Source organism: Liolophura sinensis, chromosome 7 (assembly GCF_032854445.1).
Source record: "Liolophura sinensis isolate JHLJ2023 chromosome 7, CUHK_Ljap_v2, whole genome shotgun sequence".
In the NCBI taxonomy this organism is placed as follows: Eukaryota; Metazoa; Mollusca; class Polyplacophora; order Chitonida; family Chitonidae; genus Liolophura; species Liolophura sinensis.
In genome coordinates this window covers 43,504,388-43,525,073 of record NC_088301.1, presented here as the reverse complement: position 1 = coordinate 43,525,073, position 20,686 = coordinate 43,504,388, and the positions used below count along the sequence as shown (strand labels likewise).

Genomic DNA, 20,686 nt, shown 5'->3' with positions numbered 1-20,686 from the left:
TGTACCCAGAGCTTACAGTGTGAAAACAGACGTTGTTTACTCGATTCTGGTAAACTAATGACCTAGCTGAGTGGGCCAGTCCACTATAGACACATGGGTGTGATGGGTAATAATCCTGTACATAAGAGAGTCGTCCCACAGTCTATGAATTAACATATCAGCTTTTTTTGTTTTCTCAGTATTTATATGGCAAGTAAGGCTTCTAATTTAAAATACACTCCAGGCTCCAGACAGTAAATGATGCTAAAACTTGATAAAGTGTTATTGGTTAACCTGCCTTAGTCACATGTTGTAGTGGGCTTGCCTCACCTGCCACTATCAACATGGCCCAGTCTTTGTTTACTGTTGTACATGTATGTGTTATGTACAGGCTCTCATATCCTCCCCTCTCACTGCCTAGTGCACACCACCAATCTGATAAACAGGTATTTATTGGCAGGGCTGACACAAAAGTTGAAGTGGTGATAAACTGGATGGACAGAGTTAGAGTTGTTCGGTGTGGGATAAAGGGATTGTGTGTAAACAACACGTTTCTCATTAGTGCCTGGAATTGTCTGAAGCAGGGGCAAGCTTTGCCTTGCCACAGCATTGATCAGTGTTGAAATCACTTGTTTTGTTTGCGCCAAATATAGCAGGAGACTATTCGGTGGTCAGTGGGAGAAATCCATGAATAGTTTAACTTGACCAAAGGCTGTTACCAGAACCTGGGCTGATTCTCATAGAGCTAGCCTAAGCATCTTTTTCCTGATAAGCCTGCATTTGCAGAAAGCCAGTTATCTCAGGATTGTGGAAAAGAGAGACATTTTAATGATGAGATGATTGAAGTTGTAAGACATTGGATTCAGCATTGGATATTGTATTTTTGCTGGGGTTTCTGGTCGTTTGAGGTTCATGTACATGCACTCTGACATGGTGCTGCTGTCTTACCTAAAGAAGAGATGCCCAGCTGCAGAATTATTACCTCACTGATGCAATCACGTGATGACAATGTTATTACCTGAGACATTTACAGGCAACACTTATACACATCTTACTAGGAAAAAAGACTTCCATTCCAATTTACTCTGCCTGAATAATCGTCTTCCTGATGTGCCACAGTGAATTACTACTGTGATTTTGACTGTTAGTTTTTTCTGTTACACAAGTATTGAGCTGCATTGTGCTTGGTGTAATATTTTCACACCTGCTTAAAGCAAAAAAAAAAAAAACAAGTGATGTGGAGGAGGAAAGGTGCCAATGTGGTTACTCCAGTGCCAGCTGACTCTGGACTGTATAGGTGGTATCTGGACATGGCAGTGGGTCAGTATATGCAACTGAGCAAGGCCCACTTGAGTGAGGGGCATGCAACACACTCTGGAGCCCAGTCTTACCTGAACTCTAATATCATGTGCTTGAATTCATGTGTTAAAGGGATGACGCCTTCGGAGCTCCAGGCACTATGGAAGGAGGTGTCCCAACAGGGTGGCATGGAAGAAGGAGGTCTTAAGAGTCCAGTCAACGGTATGTCCATGGGAAACCAAGGGGCATCTTCACTCCTCCACAACCCAAACTTCCTCTCAAACGGTGTGTCATCGGACAGCTTCTTACTTTCTGGTGTGTTATGCGTAACAAACATTTTCGTTTATTATTATTAAAAAAAACTGTTCTGATTATTGATGGCAAATTTGTTACTTTTCATGAGAAATGTTCTTTCTGTTCCGGTCTTGTTGATTTTATTTTTTCGTTTATTACTAACTTGTTAGTGAAGACAAAACATTTGTGAGAGCAAGAAAAAAAAAACAAACCAGAATAATGTCTGTCAAATCATAAACAAACACATTGCAGGTGTATTGTATTGTATTTGTTTGTACTTTGGTGTTGGCAAAACATTATTCCAATTTAATGCAAACATCTGGCGGTGTAGCCTAGTACAGAGGCACGTGGCTAAAGTTGCTGTCAGTGTCTGCTGCAGATGGTGTCTGTATTTGTGACTTGACTCTTTCACAGGTGGAATGATGATGGGCCAGCCCCAGATTGGGATAAAAGCAGAGGAAGTGCCCAATTCGCATCCGCTGTATGGGCATGGTGTGTGTAAATGGCCAGGCTGTGACACACCATGTGAAGACTTTCCAACATTTTTAAAGTAAGGCAATGTACATTCAGTTTCCTGTCCTGTTAATGGTCAAGTTAATATGCCTTTAGTGTCTTGTCTCAGCTGTTTCGAATTTGGGCTTATTCCTTCGGTATTTGTCGTATCAGGGAATGTTGGGGAAAAAATAAAGCTAATGTACCAAAGTTAGACATGATATTTTGTAACAAACCTGTGGATTCCTACTGAGGAAAACGCCAAGTTTCACCTGTGATCCTGTGATCTCTCATATATAAAATGCTGTCTCATAACTACGTGTCGACATATTTTATATATCACTGAATAAGGTATGTTTAGAACACATGCATGGATATTTTAACTCCCAAGTTGCAGGTCTAAGCAAAATACAGTGATAAGTTCCCATCCATTTTGTTTTGTGTAAATGAAATATGGAGTTTAACGGGTCGACACCACCCTTTTGACTGTGACATTGTCGCTTTAAGGTATGGTGGGGCAAATCCGGGCATTTGAGCATTGGCACTATGTCATGTAATCCATAATCCATGGCTTATTTTGTTAAATATTTATTTTAGAGCAAGCATGTTTGGAATGCTTATTTTACATGTCTTCATGTATGTAGATGGGGGTTGCAATGACAAAACTATCATTAATTTTATGGAACAAATAATTTCCCCTGAGGATGAGGACAAGGTCAAGGAGTTGTATTCAAGAAGTGTGGATAATGTTCATTGTTGTATGTACCTGCCCATGTTACAATGCAGTGATTTGCACCATCATCTGTAAAATGACAATGTCTTCACACAAATGGATTTCATCACCGTCTTAGTTCATGTATTCTGTCTGGAATTTCCGGTTTTTACATGTATGTATGTTACATGGCATTGATGAAACTATTGATCTTCACTCTTTGTTATATTAAAGGATACATGAAACCCTTTGGTTTTATTTCTTAATGTGCAGGTTTTAGTGTGTAAAATAACATATAACAATACAATCAAATTTTTCAACTTAAACTTGGGGGCAGACGTCAGTCTGGAAATTAAGTAGCTTGCAGCGGTGACATCAGAGTTGATCCCTGTTTAAAAAGAACTCTGGTTGGGGACAGACTGAAAGGGACTGGACTAATGGGGGGCGGGGTGTGGGGAACAGACCAAATAGAGGCACAGAGTGGGCGCCAAGCTGGCCTGAAGAAGCCGTGCTGTGGGCACTTCATGAGTGTTCACCGAGTTCCAAGCAAGACGATGACGTTATTTCTGAAAAAATTTGACCATTAATGGAAAATATGCATAATATAGAGGGGTAATTAACAAGTATAAAAATATCCCCAAAATTAAGTTTTTTTTTGGCAAAAATTCTGGGTCATAATTTTCTTCATTTGGCGGAGAAACATAATCTTCGTTCTATAGTATCCTTTAAAGTATTGCCTACCATTGTCATTGTGGATATATTGAATCAGAGTGTGACAGAGGTTTATTCATGTCGGTCTCAACAGCGTTCAGATTTCTTAATAGACTGCAGCCTTGTTTTCTGTAGACAGCTGATATTTACTCCACTAAGACAGGTTTTCTTTTGATACATTTTCTAACCATATGCTTTAATGCCATGTGCTTCCAATATTCATTTTTTAATTTCATATTTCAATAATAAGATAAGATCATAGATGGCTTAGTTGTTCTAGTTTCTCTTTAATGTATATTAAATTACTTTTACACTATGCAAAGAATAGTACTGGTTAATAAATATATTGTAGAACTACCCAGTACGGCTAAGGACAAGACTCCTTTGTCCCTTGCTTGTTTTCCCGGGGCACATTTTATTTAGCATCTTTCATGTCTTCACATTATAATTCCTGTCTTAGTTTTATAGGTTTCTATTACAGTGTAATACTTTTAAGACATTATTATTGCTCTTTCCTTTGACTGTCTGTTAGATGGACTTTATGAATTTGTTCAAAAGTTGATTGTGATTTAATTAATTCAGTGTGGTGGGTGCCGCAGCATGTGGGTTTTAACAATGGGATAAATAAATGTTCTTCATAAATGTTTGGAATGCTTATTTTACATGTCTTCATGTATGTAGATGGGGGGTTGCAATGACAAAACTATCATTAATTTTATGGAACAAATAATTTCCCCTGAGGATGAAAATAATAACAGTTATGATCAGTAATGGTGATAATTACTTTCCAGGCACTTAAACAGTGAACATCAGCTTGATGACCGTAACACAGCTCAGGCCAGAGTGCAGATGCAAGTTGTCAGCCAGCTGGAATTACAGGTTAGAATGACAACTACTGAGGCACCTATTTGGCTAATCTGCTAATCTGCTCTCTCTTAGAGAATTCAGGACTTCACAAGAAGTATAATTTTATCAGTTAACACAGAATAATGCCTTCAGAGTATGCTAGAATAAATACCTTGCAAACAGGTGAAAAATTAAAGGTTGAAGCATTAACACTAACTAGTGATATTTCGTACAAGGGTAGAAACAAATATTAACATTTTAATGGAATTAGCTGTGGTAAATAAACATAAAATGATTGCAAAGGAATTTATTCTATGATTTCAGTTATCCAAAGAAAAAGAGAGGTTGCAAGCAATGATGCAGCATCTTCATATGAAACCCCAGTCAGAGAAATCTGATACGGTAAGAGTGTTGGAATAACATCCATTATTTAAGGTTTTACATGTACTTAATAAAGGAACTTGTAAACCTTAATAACTTTATATGCAAGTATTGTTACACCAAACATTTATTTTGTACAAAGGCGCACCTATTTTCACTGAAGTATTTTTTTGCAAAGCAGTTTGAGATTCAAGCCAAAGACAAATCATTTTGTATTTTTGATAAAACAGCTTACTAGTGTTATGCTATATTCAGCTGAATCAATGGTCCTATATTTCCAGAGATATTTTGTAGTTAATTTTGACCCCTGGTTTTTACTTGTTCCTTAGATCCGAATTCTTCCAAAACAACAGCAGCAGCAACATCAACAGCAACATTCTCCTCAGCAAGCATCGACGGGTATAGCTAGTTTACTTCCGACGTCTCCGCCATCAGCGGTGTCGCTAGTGTCGACGCCCCTGATGATGACTCCATCGAGCCAGCCCTCCACCCCCCAAACCCATCTTAACCCAGCCTCCCTCCAGTCGCCCAGCGCTGCGGGACCTATCCGCAGGCGCGTTTCTGACAAGTGCAATCTCCCCATTTCAGCAGGTGAGATCCTAGGTAAACATCCATCTTTATTTCTCACTTTGCAGTATTAACTCAGCTTACCTTGACATATGTAAAAGTTTGTTTCAGCTTATTATGAATATTAATTTGCACTGTGTTGTAACTTGAGAATGCAATGTGTCGTTGAGTAAAGATTTGATTTCTAATGTAACATTTAGAGTTTAAATTGATGAATTTATCTGTTTGCTTCTTTGCTATCCGATATTCTTTCAAATGATCATTATATTTTTCAGAAATTCAGCGAAATCGTGAATTTTACAAGAATACAGATGTGCGACCACCTTTTACATATGCCTCGCTTATACGACAGGTAAGAAACACATCTCTGAGTAACTCTTTAGTATGGGAAGCAGAAATGTCATTATTTAGCCATTATTTTTGGGCTGCCTGCATTGGACAAATTTATTAAGAAAATTTCTCTCTCCCCCCTCTCATTTGTGGTACACTACATGTTCACACAATTAGTTTGAGTTAGTTATAATACTTTAAAGGAAAGAACGACTAAATCGTTTAACCTCTGTGTCATTCAAAAGTAACATTTTGTTTGCTCCAAGAACGTGGTCAACAGCCTTTGCTGGTTTACCTTGTCAACAAAACAATACTTGCTTGAGGATTTTGGTTTTGTATTCTTGGACTTCTGGAATTTTTGTATGTTTTGTCAAGTTTGCTATGTGTTTGGAATTGTTATTTCAAAGTCACCATTATGTGTGAATGTATTTTGTATACAAGAATACTTTTTCAGTTTGTTTTCTTTTCTTATAATACGTACAGAATAATGTACTTTTTTGTTCTAGGCAATAATTGAATCTCCTCACAAACAACTAACACTGAATGAAATCTACCAATGGTTCCAAAACACATTTGCCTACTTTCGGCGGAATGAAGCTACTTGGAAGGTGAGTTAGAGCTGTAAAAAAAAAAAAACATAAAGATAAATGTTCATGCATATTTGAATACATGTATGTATTCCTTTCTGTTAACAAATTGTGACATTTTGGTTTATTGTATAGGACAGTTTGGGGGAAACAAGCTGTTCAAACTTAACATGAATGAATCCATTATGTAAACACCTGGTAGAATATATATCTCTTTAATCATTTTTTAATTTTTGCCTCTAATGGTTAAATGCTCTTGAATAATGATTTGGATATTCTGTGGGTAATATATTTTTTTTTTTAGTTTTTCTTTTTTTGTGTTTCTCCATGTACCCCATTTGTTATACATGTACATGTGTGTGTGTGTTTATAATGTGATCAGTGATAACATTGCTATGGGTTCTCACCTGAGACCTGTGTCTTAAGTAATGTTTTTATGACTATTCCAACTGTTAAACTGTGAACGTACCTGCGGCCAATAGTGGATTAGTCTTGTCTCTTGTACTATTGTACAAGTTCTCTGCTGTGTTAATTAAGGGAATTGAGAATCCAGGTGTTGTCAGTTCTTACCTCACCTGGAATGACCAGGTTAATGATATACTCACGTTAGTATAACAGGGGTTAAAGCACTAGAATCCTGTTCAAATTCATGTTGTTATTTATATGCTGTTGATTGTTAAATCTGTGTTCATTGTATGTACAATCTGTTCAACCTAGAAAAGATGGTACATATGAGGCCTATCCGCACTTGATTCATGGTTTCCTTTCACACTCCTACATGATGTTTTACCCCTGGCATTGGAAATCGTTGTTTGATTTTTGTGGCAGAAAGTGTCACAAAATGGGACATTATTGTAAAATAATGGTAATCTACCTGCACCATTTTTTTTTTTTTTTTTTTTTTTTGCAATATAATCTTGAGGGAAAGAATCTAGTGTCATTAGAAAGAAGGTCTATCCTGGTGTTACATCATTGTATGTAGCAAATACCCACTGTGTCAAAGAGGGATTTTTTTTTTATAGTAAGGCGTCTCCAGTCTGCATGTTTTGCTGCATCTTGATTTAGCATTCTTACGAAAACATAGTGCATGTGCACAGCATAGTGTGATTTTTTTCTTACTTATTAGCCACTGATGTTAAGAATGATCTGAACTTTAAAGTATTTGTTTGTATATGGTACATTGTTATAGCATAACCATTTGGAAACCAAAGGATTCCACATGACACTGAGAAATGTACAAAGAAAACAACAGACTTTGTGAATTACCTGTTTTTGTCAAGCTATCATCATCATGGGAATGCATCAAATCGATATGTTTTAAACTGAAGTGAAAGATAAATTGGTGGAGAAATTGGTTCCACTTGAGTTTGAAGCTTGAATGGTTAGCTCCAATCTGTTAGCAGTGAGCTAGAAGGCCTTTGTCCAGAGTTGATATATCCGATTGTGTGTACAGGTAGCAGCAGGTGGAGCCAGATACAGATTATTGTAAGTCATTGAATTCCTATATCGGTAATCTTTATCCAGAAATACTTCAATATTGTTATAAGATTGATTTTTTTTTATGGACGTTTATTTTTGTTTCTTGCTTTGAAATGATACCGATTAATTATTAATTAACAAAAGAAAATCAGGAGAATTGCAGTCTGAAAATATGAATGTTTTATGACTGATTCGTCTTGCAGTTAATGTGCTTTCTATGGACAGTGTTGTATGTTCATGATCAACACTGACCAAGACTTCTCCAGTCTACTGGACCAGGTAGGCTGACAGGTGATGGACTGTGAAATCATGGTTTCCATGGCTACTACAGTGATTAATTTGTTGTGTGGAGATACATGTAGGCTATATTTTCTGCATTAAAACCCGATAATGGAAGGTATTCTGTGAGCAGAACACATGCTCATGTCACAAACAACTGGGTTTAGAATTACTGACAAAGGACATATGTTATGTTGCAATGGTTATGTACTTCCTCAGGTTTTCTTAAGACCATAGGAAAGCTATTCATAGTCTGTGCTCTGGCTGGTGCCTGTGTCAAGCTCTAGGATGTGTGAAAGGCGACACATTTTTGGGGCCAGAAATCTTTCTCTTGACTGTTGTGGCTGTTTTCTAATTTCTCTCCCTACACAGTGGCCATCTGTCCTCAGAAAACCCAGGCCTGTTGAGTATTGTTTACAATGGGCCCAGCCAGACTACAGCTTGTATTGGCAGCCCTAGTTTTTCCTGGAGGGTTGTTTATCTTAATGGTTAATGTAAACACAGCCCAGTTTGATATTTCCCTGTGAAGTGCTGCAGGCCAGGCCAGCTCTTTATGGATAGCCTATTGATTTTTGTGCATCTATTCTCTAGAGATGTGGCTAGGTCCAGCCCTTTCAGAATTCTGTACCAGTGGTCAGTCACAAGTACCTTGCACAAAAGTAATTCCTCTTTAGAAGTCCACTTCCAGTTCAAGAAATAACAAACAAACAAAACAATAAATACATGTTTCCATACATGTCCATTTGCAGCATTTAGCTCAGGTTTAGTGGTCAATAAATGGTTTGAAGATATATTGTTGTTCTGAGCAGGAATTGCTCTTATATGCGGGTCTCAACCCTCTTTTATCTGCATTAGCAGGGAATTGACTGCAATCGTTGTGACAAGGAAACCATATAAAGGTCACTGACATGTAGTAAACAACATGTTATGTGATCTGGGCATAGTGATTGCATCACTGGAAATAGATCAGGTGATACCTTATGGCTGATGAAGATATTTGTTAGCCAATGAAAGTGGACTTATTTTCATTCTAGTCCAAGCTAATCCAGGGTGTGTTCCCTGGTATGGCTTTGGGGGAGATGGGGGTGATAACGACCTTGATGGGTGTGAGTAGAGGTCAGTTCTGCATGCCCATATCCAAGCCAGTCTTCAGACATGAACACCCAACATCCACAGTTTATCATTGATTTCTCTTATATTCTGAAAGGAATGGAGCATTTATCACAGGAAAATGACAACTGAATCATCTGCTAATACTTTGGTGACACAGCTTAACAACCAGTGTATATGGGCACAAATCCATATTTACCGGGGACAAGATAGCCAATGTCTGTGTCTGTTTTTATTGCCTACACTTTTCAGCGGGTTAAGCCTGTTTTGTCGTCACCATTTGTTCTAACACTGTGGTTGTCTCCAGTAGGTAATGATTTAAGAGGCCTTGTTTGCTCTGTGTAATGACCTGTATTGAGCACTACAAACTTTGTTTACAGTCAGGCCTGTACACAACATCATCTGCGCCAGCTACTCGCACTCAAGATAAACACCCCTCTCTTAACAGCATATCGTGATTGATTTGCATTTTATTAATATTGATGTGGACTGACAAGGGCTTTTGCTGAGGGACAAGGGTTTAGAACATTGCATTTAGTTATTAATGCATGTACATAAACTCTGGAGCAATAAAGTAAATTGGGAGAATAGGAGGTGGGGCTGGGGGGGGGGGGAGGTGTTACTAGATTTGATTAGGGAAGCCCATGCGCCCTATTTTTGAGCCTATTGTACCTATGATCATATCACTATTTGAAAATGAATTAAACGTCCAAAAACATGATGTAAGATGAGAGACTTTATACCAGTATACGCATAATGAAACTTCTGTTATCATTTACATGTAGATGTACATGTACTAGAGTATTGAACAGCTGTAAGATGCAGGAGCCTATTCTATTTCACAGCCATTTCTCTTAACATTTAAAATCTTTCAAAAACGCTGAGTTTTTGTTACTGGAAGTTGAAATTTGGATACATTTGGCTTAAGATAACACTCATGTGAGGGTGGGGGGGTGCAAAATTTTACGTTATCAAATCGAAAAATAAGCTTTAAGAACGAATTTGAAATTTTCACTTAAGTCCACAAGTTTGTGTTGAGTCTACTAAGCATATTTGTATGTGATGATTGTTTTTGCATGGTCTTTATTGTAGTGAATGCTGTATTTGTTGTTCAGCTTTGTAGGATGTGCTTCAAGGGGACTGAAACTATACTTTTCCAGCAGGTTTTAGTTCTTGGAACCATCTTCAGTTCACTGTCGTGTAACGTTTATTGTTACGTCATAAATTGCACCTAGATTTGCAAGGAAAGTTAGGAAAAAATATTGTCTTGTGAAGGTGGTTCTTTACGCAAAGGGATTAAAGCATTGTGATCACTTTAGCCACATTGGTCATGGTGATCTTAGCTCTGAGCATTTTATCTGAAGGAAAACTGTAGCTCGCTAGTTAATTAATTAATAACAAGTGCAATCTGCAGCTAAATTTTAGGAAATCTCAAATGTGAACATCACTTTTGACGAAGACAAATTCTTTTGACCGAGATCTGGAAAAAAAACCCAGACCAGTAAAACATTCTACATGTATAATTTGTATTTGCTAAAAAGGCTTACTATATGATTGGTCTTGACAAGGTAATTTTGGTTTATTATGGCAAACTTCTTACATGTATGTAATCCCTATAATGGTACTTCACACTGTGGACTATACAAAGCCCATACTGTGTACACATCATAATAAAGTTGCAGGTAAGGGGACTATTGGATATTTAGCTTGCATGGTCTGGCACTGGGTTGCACAATCCTCAGGAGACTAATTACATCAGAGTGAATTACACCTTTGTAGGTAGTGATGTAGAAGTTGCGTTATTCTGGAGGTGTTATCATGAATTTAACTTGTCAGTGCTGTGACATGTTTGGTTCGTGGTGTATGTGGTGTTTAAAACAAATAGTTATTCTAAAGAAAAATTTCGACTGATTATTTGCAATTTTTGTCTTAAGATTGTTTGAGATATTGTACAGTTAAGCCAAACAGGCCGTAAAATGTCATTTTCAGTTTTGATTTTCAAAAAAAAAAAAAAAAAAAAAAAAAGTCGAAATTTCAATTAATTAGATCCCTCCAAAATGAAGCAAAATGTTTGATTTCAGGGACCGTCCAGGCACTGCCTGGCAAATCTGAACACTCACCTAAACATTTTGGGTGGTCTGACTGAGCCGTCACTTTGACGAAGGTGGGAAGGGGTGATATGATGTTTTCACCATGGTCATCATCCAGTGTTGCCATGTTTTTAATGGACGGTCCCTGGTTGTAGATCGTTTGTTTCCTTAAAGTTTTGTTTGAGTAGATTGCAGTAGTAAATGTGTTTGTTCTTATGTTCTTTTGTGTAGAATGCTGTGAGACACAACCTTAGCCTACACAAATGTTTTATGCGAGTTGAGAATGTTAAGGGGGCCGTATGGACCGTTGATGAAGTCGAATTCTACAAAAGGAGACCGCAAAAAATGAGCGGGTATGTGAGTTTTGTGTCTTACTATATAAGTTGTGCTTGTTTCCCCTGACAGTGCCCCCATGTCAGTGATCCTCCCGTTGTCTTCCTACTCACAGGGCCCTCTTGTTTTCTCTCCCTCTTTTCTCTTGCTGCACAGAATGCTATTCGCACCAATCTGTCGCTGCATAAATGTTTTGTAAGGTATGAGGATGATTTCGGCTCCTTCTGGATGGTAGACGACTTAGAGTTTGTAAGACGACGCCATTTGACACGAGGACGGCCCAGAAAATATCATGAAAATGAGGCTCCACAGTAAGCAGCCTTTCTCTCTGTGACCCCTGCCCTCTGACCCCTGCCCTGCCTGCTATCATGGCTACCATTCCATGTAGACGCCATAGACTAGCTCATACTCATAGACCCCTGTAGTTAGAACTCTGTAGTTTCATGTCGAACATCTGGAAAAAAAAAGTAATTTCTAGCAGGATATATTTGATCTGTACAACTTCATTTCATAAAATTAAACCTAACCAACAAATGTCTGTTGGCATTTGAATTTCTCTGAATGCTAATTACTCACACCATCATTACCAGTTTGATTGTTTTTTGGCATCTGATGAAATACACCATATAATAATATGTAATTGGTCAACATTGGCCTTCTCTAATGCATGAACGGCTTTTGCTTCGTGCAGTTCAAGCTGGAAAGACTTTCGCCTCTGTAACACCTATTGCATTGATACTGAATGCTTTCTGCAGTTTTCTGTCAAATTGATAAAGGGAGTTAACTCTTACCCAAGCATGCATTACATATACATACAGTATGTAAATGTGTACAATTTATCTGTATCATCTAAGAGCATGTATCAGGTAGGTAGGTAGGTTGTGCTGTCTCTGAATTTCCCGTAGTTGTTGTATGAACATGAAAATATCCTAGGCAACACTTGAGGAAAGATACTGAAATATAATTTTTGAAATGACAAAATTTGATTGCTTACATGCCAGGTGTCCAGGAATAGAAGGTGTTGTTTATCCTTGGCTTAATTTGAAGAATACTTGTCAACTTAATGATTCAAAGTAGTAAAAATGTAATAGTGTCTTATTTGTTAGAGTGACATTTAAGGCATTTCAATGATCATGAATGATGCATAGCATTTTTATTTGAAATTGGAAATTTGAATATTTCTATTGTGTATGAACATTTCTGATGTTTTTGCTTCATGTAACAAACTGTTTCATTTTCTCTTTAAAGGAACATTTCCATGAAATCTCCATCATTATCTCAAGAGCCATCCTTGTATGGAGACACCATCAATGCTAGTTTGCGAGTAAGTTATGCATGATTGAGTTCAAATTTTGCTAATAAATTGATCTTTTCATTCAATTAATTTTTTTAAATTTGAATATTTCCCCCCCCCCCCCCCCCCCCCCCAAATTTTTTTGAGGTATTGTGCTGTAGGCTCATACAAAATTATCACCATTTTAGTGATATACACTTAGGATCTTAGAATTCAATGCTTGAGCTAAAATGAGGAATTCCTGCTTGACCGTATGTACATGAATATAGTTTGGCAAATGGATGTCCATTACCATTTTATAGCTTACAGCCATATTATAAATAGATATTTCTCCCTGATATATTAGTGTCTAGATCAGGATATCTGTAAGCTGCATGTTAAAAGCATGAATTAAAGATCCCAAGTCTGTAGGAAAAGGAATCTGGCTTGTGATCCCGCCGTTGATCGGTTCCATTAATTATCAAGTGGGCTGTTGGCAGAGTAAGTGAATACATTCAAGAGGTGCAGAATTGTTTGCTTTATGTAAATATTGATTTGCCCTTGTCTGATATAGTCTGCAGTTTGTGACATGGTACATCTGTTGTCATTGTATCTGGTCAGCTTATGACCGCACATGACTCCTTAGTGGCAATTTCTGTTAAAACTGGCACCCTGTGTAGATTTAGGAGTATGAAATATGTATCCGCCAACTAAGGATAAAATAAAAGTGTAGCATAGGACTTTATGATGAAGTCTTACCTATCAGGTTAAACATTCAGATGATTTAATCCTTTTCCAGCTGTTTTTGTGGTGTTTTGGACTTTAAAAGTTTTCCAAACATTTTGCCAAAACAGTTTGTCAGATTGAATTGAAACTTGATATGTACTTTCACATTTGCTCATTTCTCAGCCATTATTTTAACAACTCAAGCTGGTAGCGGACATACATTGCCAAAACAATGCTATGAGACTTTCAACAGAATTTACGTTTTAATAGAGATGTTCAAAATCTTTTGTCACTAAAGGCCAAAACAGACAAACTGTATCATATGACTTAGGTAATAATTTTAGGCAACCTTTGTTGACATTAATTTACTGATCACCTGTCTCACCATGTTCCAGAGGCACATGACTCATTTTTCCTTCACCTCCTCAATTTTTCTGTTCGTCTATAGTAAAATCCTTTTGCTCAAATTTTTTCAGTGCCCATCTTGAAGTAAATATGATTAAAAATAGTTCCCTAAATTTCTCAACTGGTCACATGACTCAGTAGGACTTGTATTACCCTTAGCGATAAAAGATTTTAAATTCATCCTCTGTGTTGTGGCATCTCATGCAGATGACTTCACCAGTAATGTGTGGGTCATCGTGGTGAATAAATGCATGTGATAAGGGTTTATGCAGCCCTGAAGAATATTTGAAAGTCGTGGAATTCAGAAATTAAAATTTTGAGGGTATCGGATAAATTTATCAGATATTTGTGCTGCATGAACCTTATCACGTCTGTATCTGTACTTTTGTAATAAAATTCCTGTGTCATTTCACACAGCTATCTCTGTCGCAGGCGGCGCTGTCTGATGCAAACCTTCCCCTCATCAACAACTCGCACTTCGAGACGACGAATCTGGACACAGCAGAAGATCTCTCCATGAAAGGTCACCCCAGTCCACAAGGGGAGACAAATCTTTCAGAAAGCCAAAATTCACCAGAAATGGCAAGGTATGCATGTGAAACTCATCATTATTTCTGATGTTTTTTAAATTTTCTAATTTGAAAGTATATGAATTGCTTACATGATACCCCAAGTACTGGCATCATCGTCTGGTAACAATGTGAAGGTTTTTATTGTAAAAAGCGTTTCATGGACTGATGCCAGGTTTTGTCCAAAAATTGGTGTTTTTTCATTGATGCCTTTTGTGCATATTAATTAGGCTGTCATTAAAAAGTTGTTTGCTGCAGATAACATGCGGCTGTCTGGACTTTTGCAGTGGACAAAAAATGAAATACTTGTAATCCCTGAAAAAAAAAATAAAACAAGTTGACCTGATTTTATTAGATCTAATGATCGCCTTAATACAAATTAAAATATTCCTGATTCATGTTTATTGAAATCAGTATTAAGATAAATGTTACGGGTGCTATCTCAACATGTACCGCATGTGTGGAGGTCAGGTGTAAAGTATAATAACATGAGGGGTCATGTTCCATATGTTGATGCTCTGTGTACCTATTGACAGTCAAATTTTTTGTTGGCTTTTGTAGGGAAGAAGAAATTATGCTGTCAGTGAAGCAGGAAGGAGAGAGCGCTGGGTTAGACGGGGTGGAACCCTTAGAGGAGGAGGAGGAGGAGTTTACAAATGGGGAGGAGTCAGAAGTTCCCATGGACATGAGTAAACCCAGTTCTGTTGGAGCAGATTTGACCAATGAGGAACGGCTGTCAGCAGAGAGCAGCCAGTCGGAAACCGTTGCACATTCCACAGAAATTTGAGAGTTGCTTTGAAGGAACACATTATGCTACAAGTATGCTGACTAATTACGTTAGGAGTGGATGTCGCTGTCCACACAGCAGACTCTGTTACTCGAGACTGTAAACACAAATCATGTGTACCGATAATGTGTACGCAAACTTAATTTATAAACAGAACTACTTATCTCCCATGAGGACTTAAAAAAAGCCAGTGCGTTGTTGACTTTGTGCTGGCTGGAGCAAAGCCAGGCGTTTTACAGCTGAAACCCAGTTACAGATCTGACTTGTGTTTTACAATGAAACGTTCGAGCTGTATGTCCTGTGTAGTTTTATTTTATTTTAAATTTTTTTTTTTTTTATTTATTTTTTTTTTATGCTATTCTGTTTATATAGTGTGGTCGGCTATAATGGCAAAAGTGCTCCGTTATTGACACACTGGTGAAAATTCGACAATCAAAGCTTTACAAAATCAACCTTAAACCGAGTTCTGTCCAGGATTGTGCAATAACGGGCAAGGACCTGAGATGGGTGCCTGCACTTCAGGAAGGAGAGACATAGGTGTGTGTCTTTCTGCTGCATGCACAGAGTTGCCTCCCATATGTGCTGCCCCCTGGTGTTTTCTTTGTGTCATTTTCTGTGTGAATCTGAGAGTGCATGAGAGGATATACATATTACAGCTTTGCCAGAGGTCTAGTTCTATTTTTCTTTATTTTACTTTTTCAGCCATTTGTTAAGGAACTAGTTTTCATAACCATATATGTAGGAAATGTGTACATTGTATAGACTTTTTAAGAGGATCTTATCTATATACATGATTTTTTTGACAGAAAAGTCAGTTTTGAGCATGAGTTAGAAAACTCATTGTTTGTCATCAAAACCCAATGACATTGAGACCAAAGACCTGAAGTAATTTAATTCTTTAATAAAAAGAACCGAATTGAACTTGATGACCAACAGATGTTGTTATTATTATTATTTTTTTTTTTTTGTATCAAAAATTTGAAAGGAAAAGCTGATATATTTATCTACACATTTTGTTTAGTGTTAATTTTCTATCAGCTTTCAGAGTGTTGAAACTTGTCATACTGTGGTCTTGGGAGGCCTCCAGGGTTGTATCAAACATTTTAGAACATTTATACCTTTTTTTAATCGGAGGCAGTTGGTGAATATTTCTTCCAGGTGGTGATGCGTGTATAAAAAGAAAACCGAATAAAAAAAACAAAACAATTATGTGTACAATCAAACAACCGGTACCATACCTCATGATGTGTATTAGATAACATGCATTCTACAGTTATTTTTCTAATGTCCAGGCAGAAGGTCACGTATGGTGTTGTGGTCTAGAAAATAGTGCTCATATCTTTGAATTGTATTCTCTCACTGATTTAAATTTTGGCCACCTGGTGAATTACTTTTGTTTAATTCTTTAAGATGACAGACATCTTTAGCCTAGTCAGTTGTTCAAGCTGTTATTCTGTTCTCATTGGTGTACCCACAAAACACATAGATCTCATTTGCCCAGTTAACGGTCATAAAACTTTTGACTCCGAAGGGTGTAAAATATTTTGCTTGTGTCCCGGTTCTGATCATTAAGGCTAGGTGCTGAAGCCTACTTAAGCAAATGTGGTCAGTTGTGACAGCAATTTAAAATTTATGAAGACCAAAGATGGTTATTTTAAATGCACTGCAATACTTTACCCACTTTGAATTATTTATTTGTAAAGGTGAATGAAATGTCTAATAAGGTATAAGTCTGACGTTTACCAGCAGTACTTCCTTAATGTGCTTCTTTAAATATCAAAACCATTGTTTTTTTCAGTCGCCAACCATTGTCTAGTTTTAACATTCCCAGGTAATTCTTGTGTTGTTTGTAGCAACCAACTCATCACATGAGGTGAGATTGCTGCAGAGAGGTTCTGTTTTAGATGTTCTTGTATTGTTTTGTGTGATGGCATAATAGTGAATTAGCAACCATTCTTACTGATTGCTGTGGTGCTCTCACATCAGGGATTCCCCTTCTCTCATCGTATGCATAGAAACCGTGATCATAATATACAGAGTTTTCTCCCTTACCGTTCCACATTTTAGGTGACGAATTTAATTGTTTTGAAATGCCAGATATACTATTTACGGTATGTGACATTTTTTGTCATTGTATTCGGAAGGATATCAAAGTTATTAATTGTATCTTGTCACTTATATGGGGCAATACCAAAAAAAAAGTCATTTACCTGTGAAACCTGTGGTGTCACCAGTTACTTGTAGTCTGTTCGTTATCATCTCTGGTGATCAGTTGTGCAGGTGATCATGTGCTTTCTTATACGTGCTTCTAAACTAGCAACTTCTACAATTCATCAGAGGTGTTAAAAATGTGAATGTTACGTGTTATTTAATTTTGGACCAAAAACAGAATGTATATGTGAGGAGTTTGAGAGAACTGAATGCTATCTTTGATGAAACTAAAATCCTGGAGCCCCGGCCTTGTGCTAGTCACATCTTTAACTGAGTTAGCTCCCTTGTTAGATTGACGGATGATCATCCGTCTGTCGGGTATAAATGCATAATTACAATGTCAACCCTTTACAATAACATTGAACTTTGCATTTTAGGAGGAACCTGTGTACATTATGATGAAATATTGCTAGACATTAGCTAGTAGAAAAGTGTAGCCCGTGCTTATATTTATCTATATATATATATATATAAATTATATATATAATTTTTTGTCTGTTAGCGATCTCTATTTTAACAAATGGACCATTCATGTATAGTTTGTACCTTGGCTGATGAATCCATGTACTGACCCTGTATTGCTACTTAAGGGTGAAGGACACTGCATATCGTAGACCGGGATATTTTATTCAGGTCAAGGTTATATGGTTGTAATTAGGTCAAGGTTACGTTAACCCTTGTTGATTGTCACTCAGGAACACGGTTAAAGTTATCACCCGTGTTTCGGATGTGATTGTCACCATTGGGGGACTTAGCCAAATTTGAATACCCCTAGTGTACAAAATTAAAACCATCAGACTGAAAACCCACATCTGCCCATGCGTTGAGTATTTTTAACATGGGCTATCTTCCACAGTCATTCTACAATGTATTTCTTGGGGATTTCCCCAGCAGAATTGTAGGCAGTAGTGTATTGGGGACAATAAAAATCGTCAAAAATTTATCCGCCGATGTTGTGTTGTTATTTATAGGACACATATGAGGACAATGTAGTCCAGTTTCATACCTGGATGATTTTAGTATGTATTCCAGCAATCCACAGAGGGGGCTTAAATTAGCCAATCTAACCCAAGGATTATCTTCAGTGCAGTCATTTCAGTCTCCCTAACCCTTTCGGTAACTTCGAAGTGAAACTCTGCTCCAGAAAGGATATCAAGCGGTTCGAATTTCATGTTTATTTTTTTTATTAAAACTTACAGTTCATGAATTGGCTTTGTCTGAAAACTGGTTTACGATGTAACAGATGTGACAGCTTGGTTAATGTAAAATATAAACTGTATAATGAGGATGTTTCATTTGACTCTGTTCACGCTGCAACGAGAATAAGATTCCCCTACAGACTCTAACCCATGCACTTTTTGGTTGGACTGTGGCTATAATTTAGGTTGTTTAATTTAGGTACCTGGCGAAGATCGCAGTGCATGGTTTTCTCCAGGAAATCCACTTTCCTCCGTCCAGTCATACATTGCTGAGTGTTTGGTGTTAGACAGTGGTCAGGTAAATGGACATGTAACTATGGGTTCTAGATGCCCTGATTCTCTCCTGAAGTCATGAAAATTTGTGTGGAATATTTGTTTTCTTTGGAAAAGGAAAAATCCAACGTAAGTAAAGGTTTAACAGTTTCGTCTGTCTAAATATCCGTCAGTGAGGTGAAATGTTCAGTCGGCATGGCTGGATTTAGAAATCTGTAGAACTATTAAAGGTTAGAAACAATTCCCAATCCAACATGGCGATGGCACAGGTGTTAATTGCTCTACCGGAAGAGCGAACAGGAGGGAACAAGATTAAATGTTCCAGAAAAGTCAAGGGTTTAACCTTGAAAAGTCCCAGAAAATCAGTGGTTTTAATTACCAATTTCTTTTTTTTTTACGAGTACTATAACAGAGTCAATGATATGAAAAACATTGCTGCATGCTACAGAACATACATTACAGACATGTATATAGATACAACAAATGTCATACGCATTTTTATTTTTTTTTAAACAAGAAGATTTCCAAGCCAGCTGATGATGAATGGAGCCATGCACATATTCCTCCGTATAACGGAGATTTCATTTATTTCCCGCTCAGCAATACGCCTTATGCCAGGTTTAACTTTAGTTTTGTATCAAACTTAATGTTGTAAAGCCTTATATATTAATCATCATATAAGCCTGCTGCTGTTATATTTGTATGCTCAGTTTCAATATATATTTAAATATATAATATGTCCATGTAGGCCTAATATATTCTTGACTTGAAGAGTGACGCGACCGTTCAATATCATACCCACAAGCGTAATTCTTACCCAGTAACATATAATCAACATGTGTAGGCCTGCAGTTACAAAAATTCTCACCATGCATTAAATGTTTTCTTGAAAAGAATATATAAGCAACATAAAGATCTATGCAGTCCGGTATGATTTATCTACAAAACATCGCTATTGCATGTTATTTTGTTGTTTATATTCTTACAATAGACTGGAGCAAAATTTCGAATAAAATCACGACGCTGTTGTCATATCAAATTATAGTAGCTGTGATCATGAATTCTGTCGTAAGTATATTGACCACTTCGGGATACAGCAGCAAATTATTCTCCCTCAGAAGAGATTTAGTGAACCCGTATATATACAAATAATATATCCACACTGTTATGTTTAAGTTTCAAGACTGTTTGTGGTTTCTGTTATGGAAAGTCTATATACAGAAAGTATTTTCTGACTCATGTCAAAACTAATTTTTGTATCCTAGAAAATAAAATTTGACAAACTCAGTAATATTATCTTAGGACATGCAAATGTGTCAAAATTTGAATATCCATGCAGTCCCACAAACTAAGCATTTTGGCAAGGTTTTAAATTTTGGCTTATAAGTCTGCAATGAGTCAACCCCGTTTCTGTAGAGTATAAAATATTCCTGAAAGTAGTGCGTTACTTTGGTCTTTTACACCTAGAGGCTTTTCATTCCTTCAATATATTCAATTGTAATTGTAGATATTTTTCTTACCCAATTAAGCGAAGATATGCAAATGAAATCTCGGGATGTTCCGAAAGGAGTTTCACTTTACTACACTAGGAAAACTATCATTCGGATCACATCCAACAAAAAGCATGCATGGAGGTGGGCCCTCACAATAAAATTATATGAGTGAACATAAATTTCATAAACCATCTTAAGGAACGCGTTATCATTTTTCACAAACCATGATTGTATGTTCATTTTGTCAACGTGCAAGGAATA

At 37.1% G+C, this 20,686-nt stretch overlaps 1 protein-coding gene across 8 annotated transcripts in view; it reads left to right on the top strand.

The window, feature by feature from the left end:
- LOC135470069 (forkhead box protein P1-like) overlaps positions 1-17,899 on the top strand; it is a 61,806-nt gene extending 43,907 nt beyond the window's left edge. For 2 of the 8 annotated variants that reach the window (XM_064748793.1, XM_064748796.1), the window contains 11 exons: positions 1,411-1,593; positions 1,987-2,122; positions 4,279-4,366; positions 4,658-4,735; positions 5,044-5,317; positions 5,557-5,633; positions 6,118-6,219; positions 11,646-11,800; positions 12,738-12,813; positions 14,311-14,480; positions 15,024-17,899. In XM_064748793.1, coding sequence (XP_064604863.1) covers positions 1,411-1,593; positions 1,987-2,122; positions 4,279-4,366; positions 4,658-4,735; positions 5,044-5,317; positions 5,557-5,633; positions 6,118-6,219; positions 11,646-11,800; positions 12,738-12,813; positions 14,311-14,480; positions 15,024-15,249 — 1,565 coding nt within the window. In that variant the 3' untranslated portion in view covers positions 15,250-17,899. Of the gene's footprint in view, positions 1-1,410; positions 1,594-1,986; positions 2,123-4,278; positions 4,367-4,657; positions 4,736-5,043; positions 5,318-5,556; positions 5,634-6,117; positions 6,220-11,387; positions 11,510-11,645; positions 11,801-12,737; positions 12,814-14,310; positions 14,481-15,023 lie in introns of all 8 variants that reach the window. The other 6 variants (XM_064748797.1, XM_064748794.1, XM_064748799.1 and 3 more) reach the window with 6 other exon arrangements.
- The last annotated feature ends 2,787 nt before the right edge of the window (positions 17,900-20,686 follow it).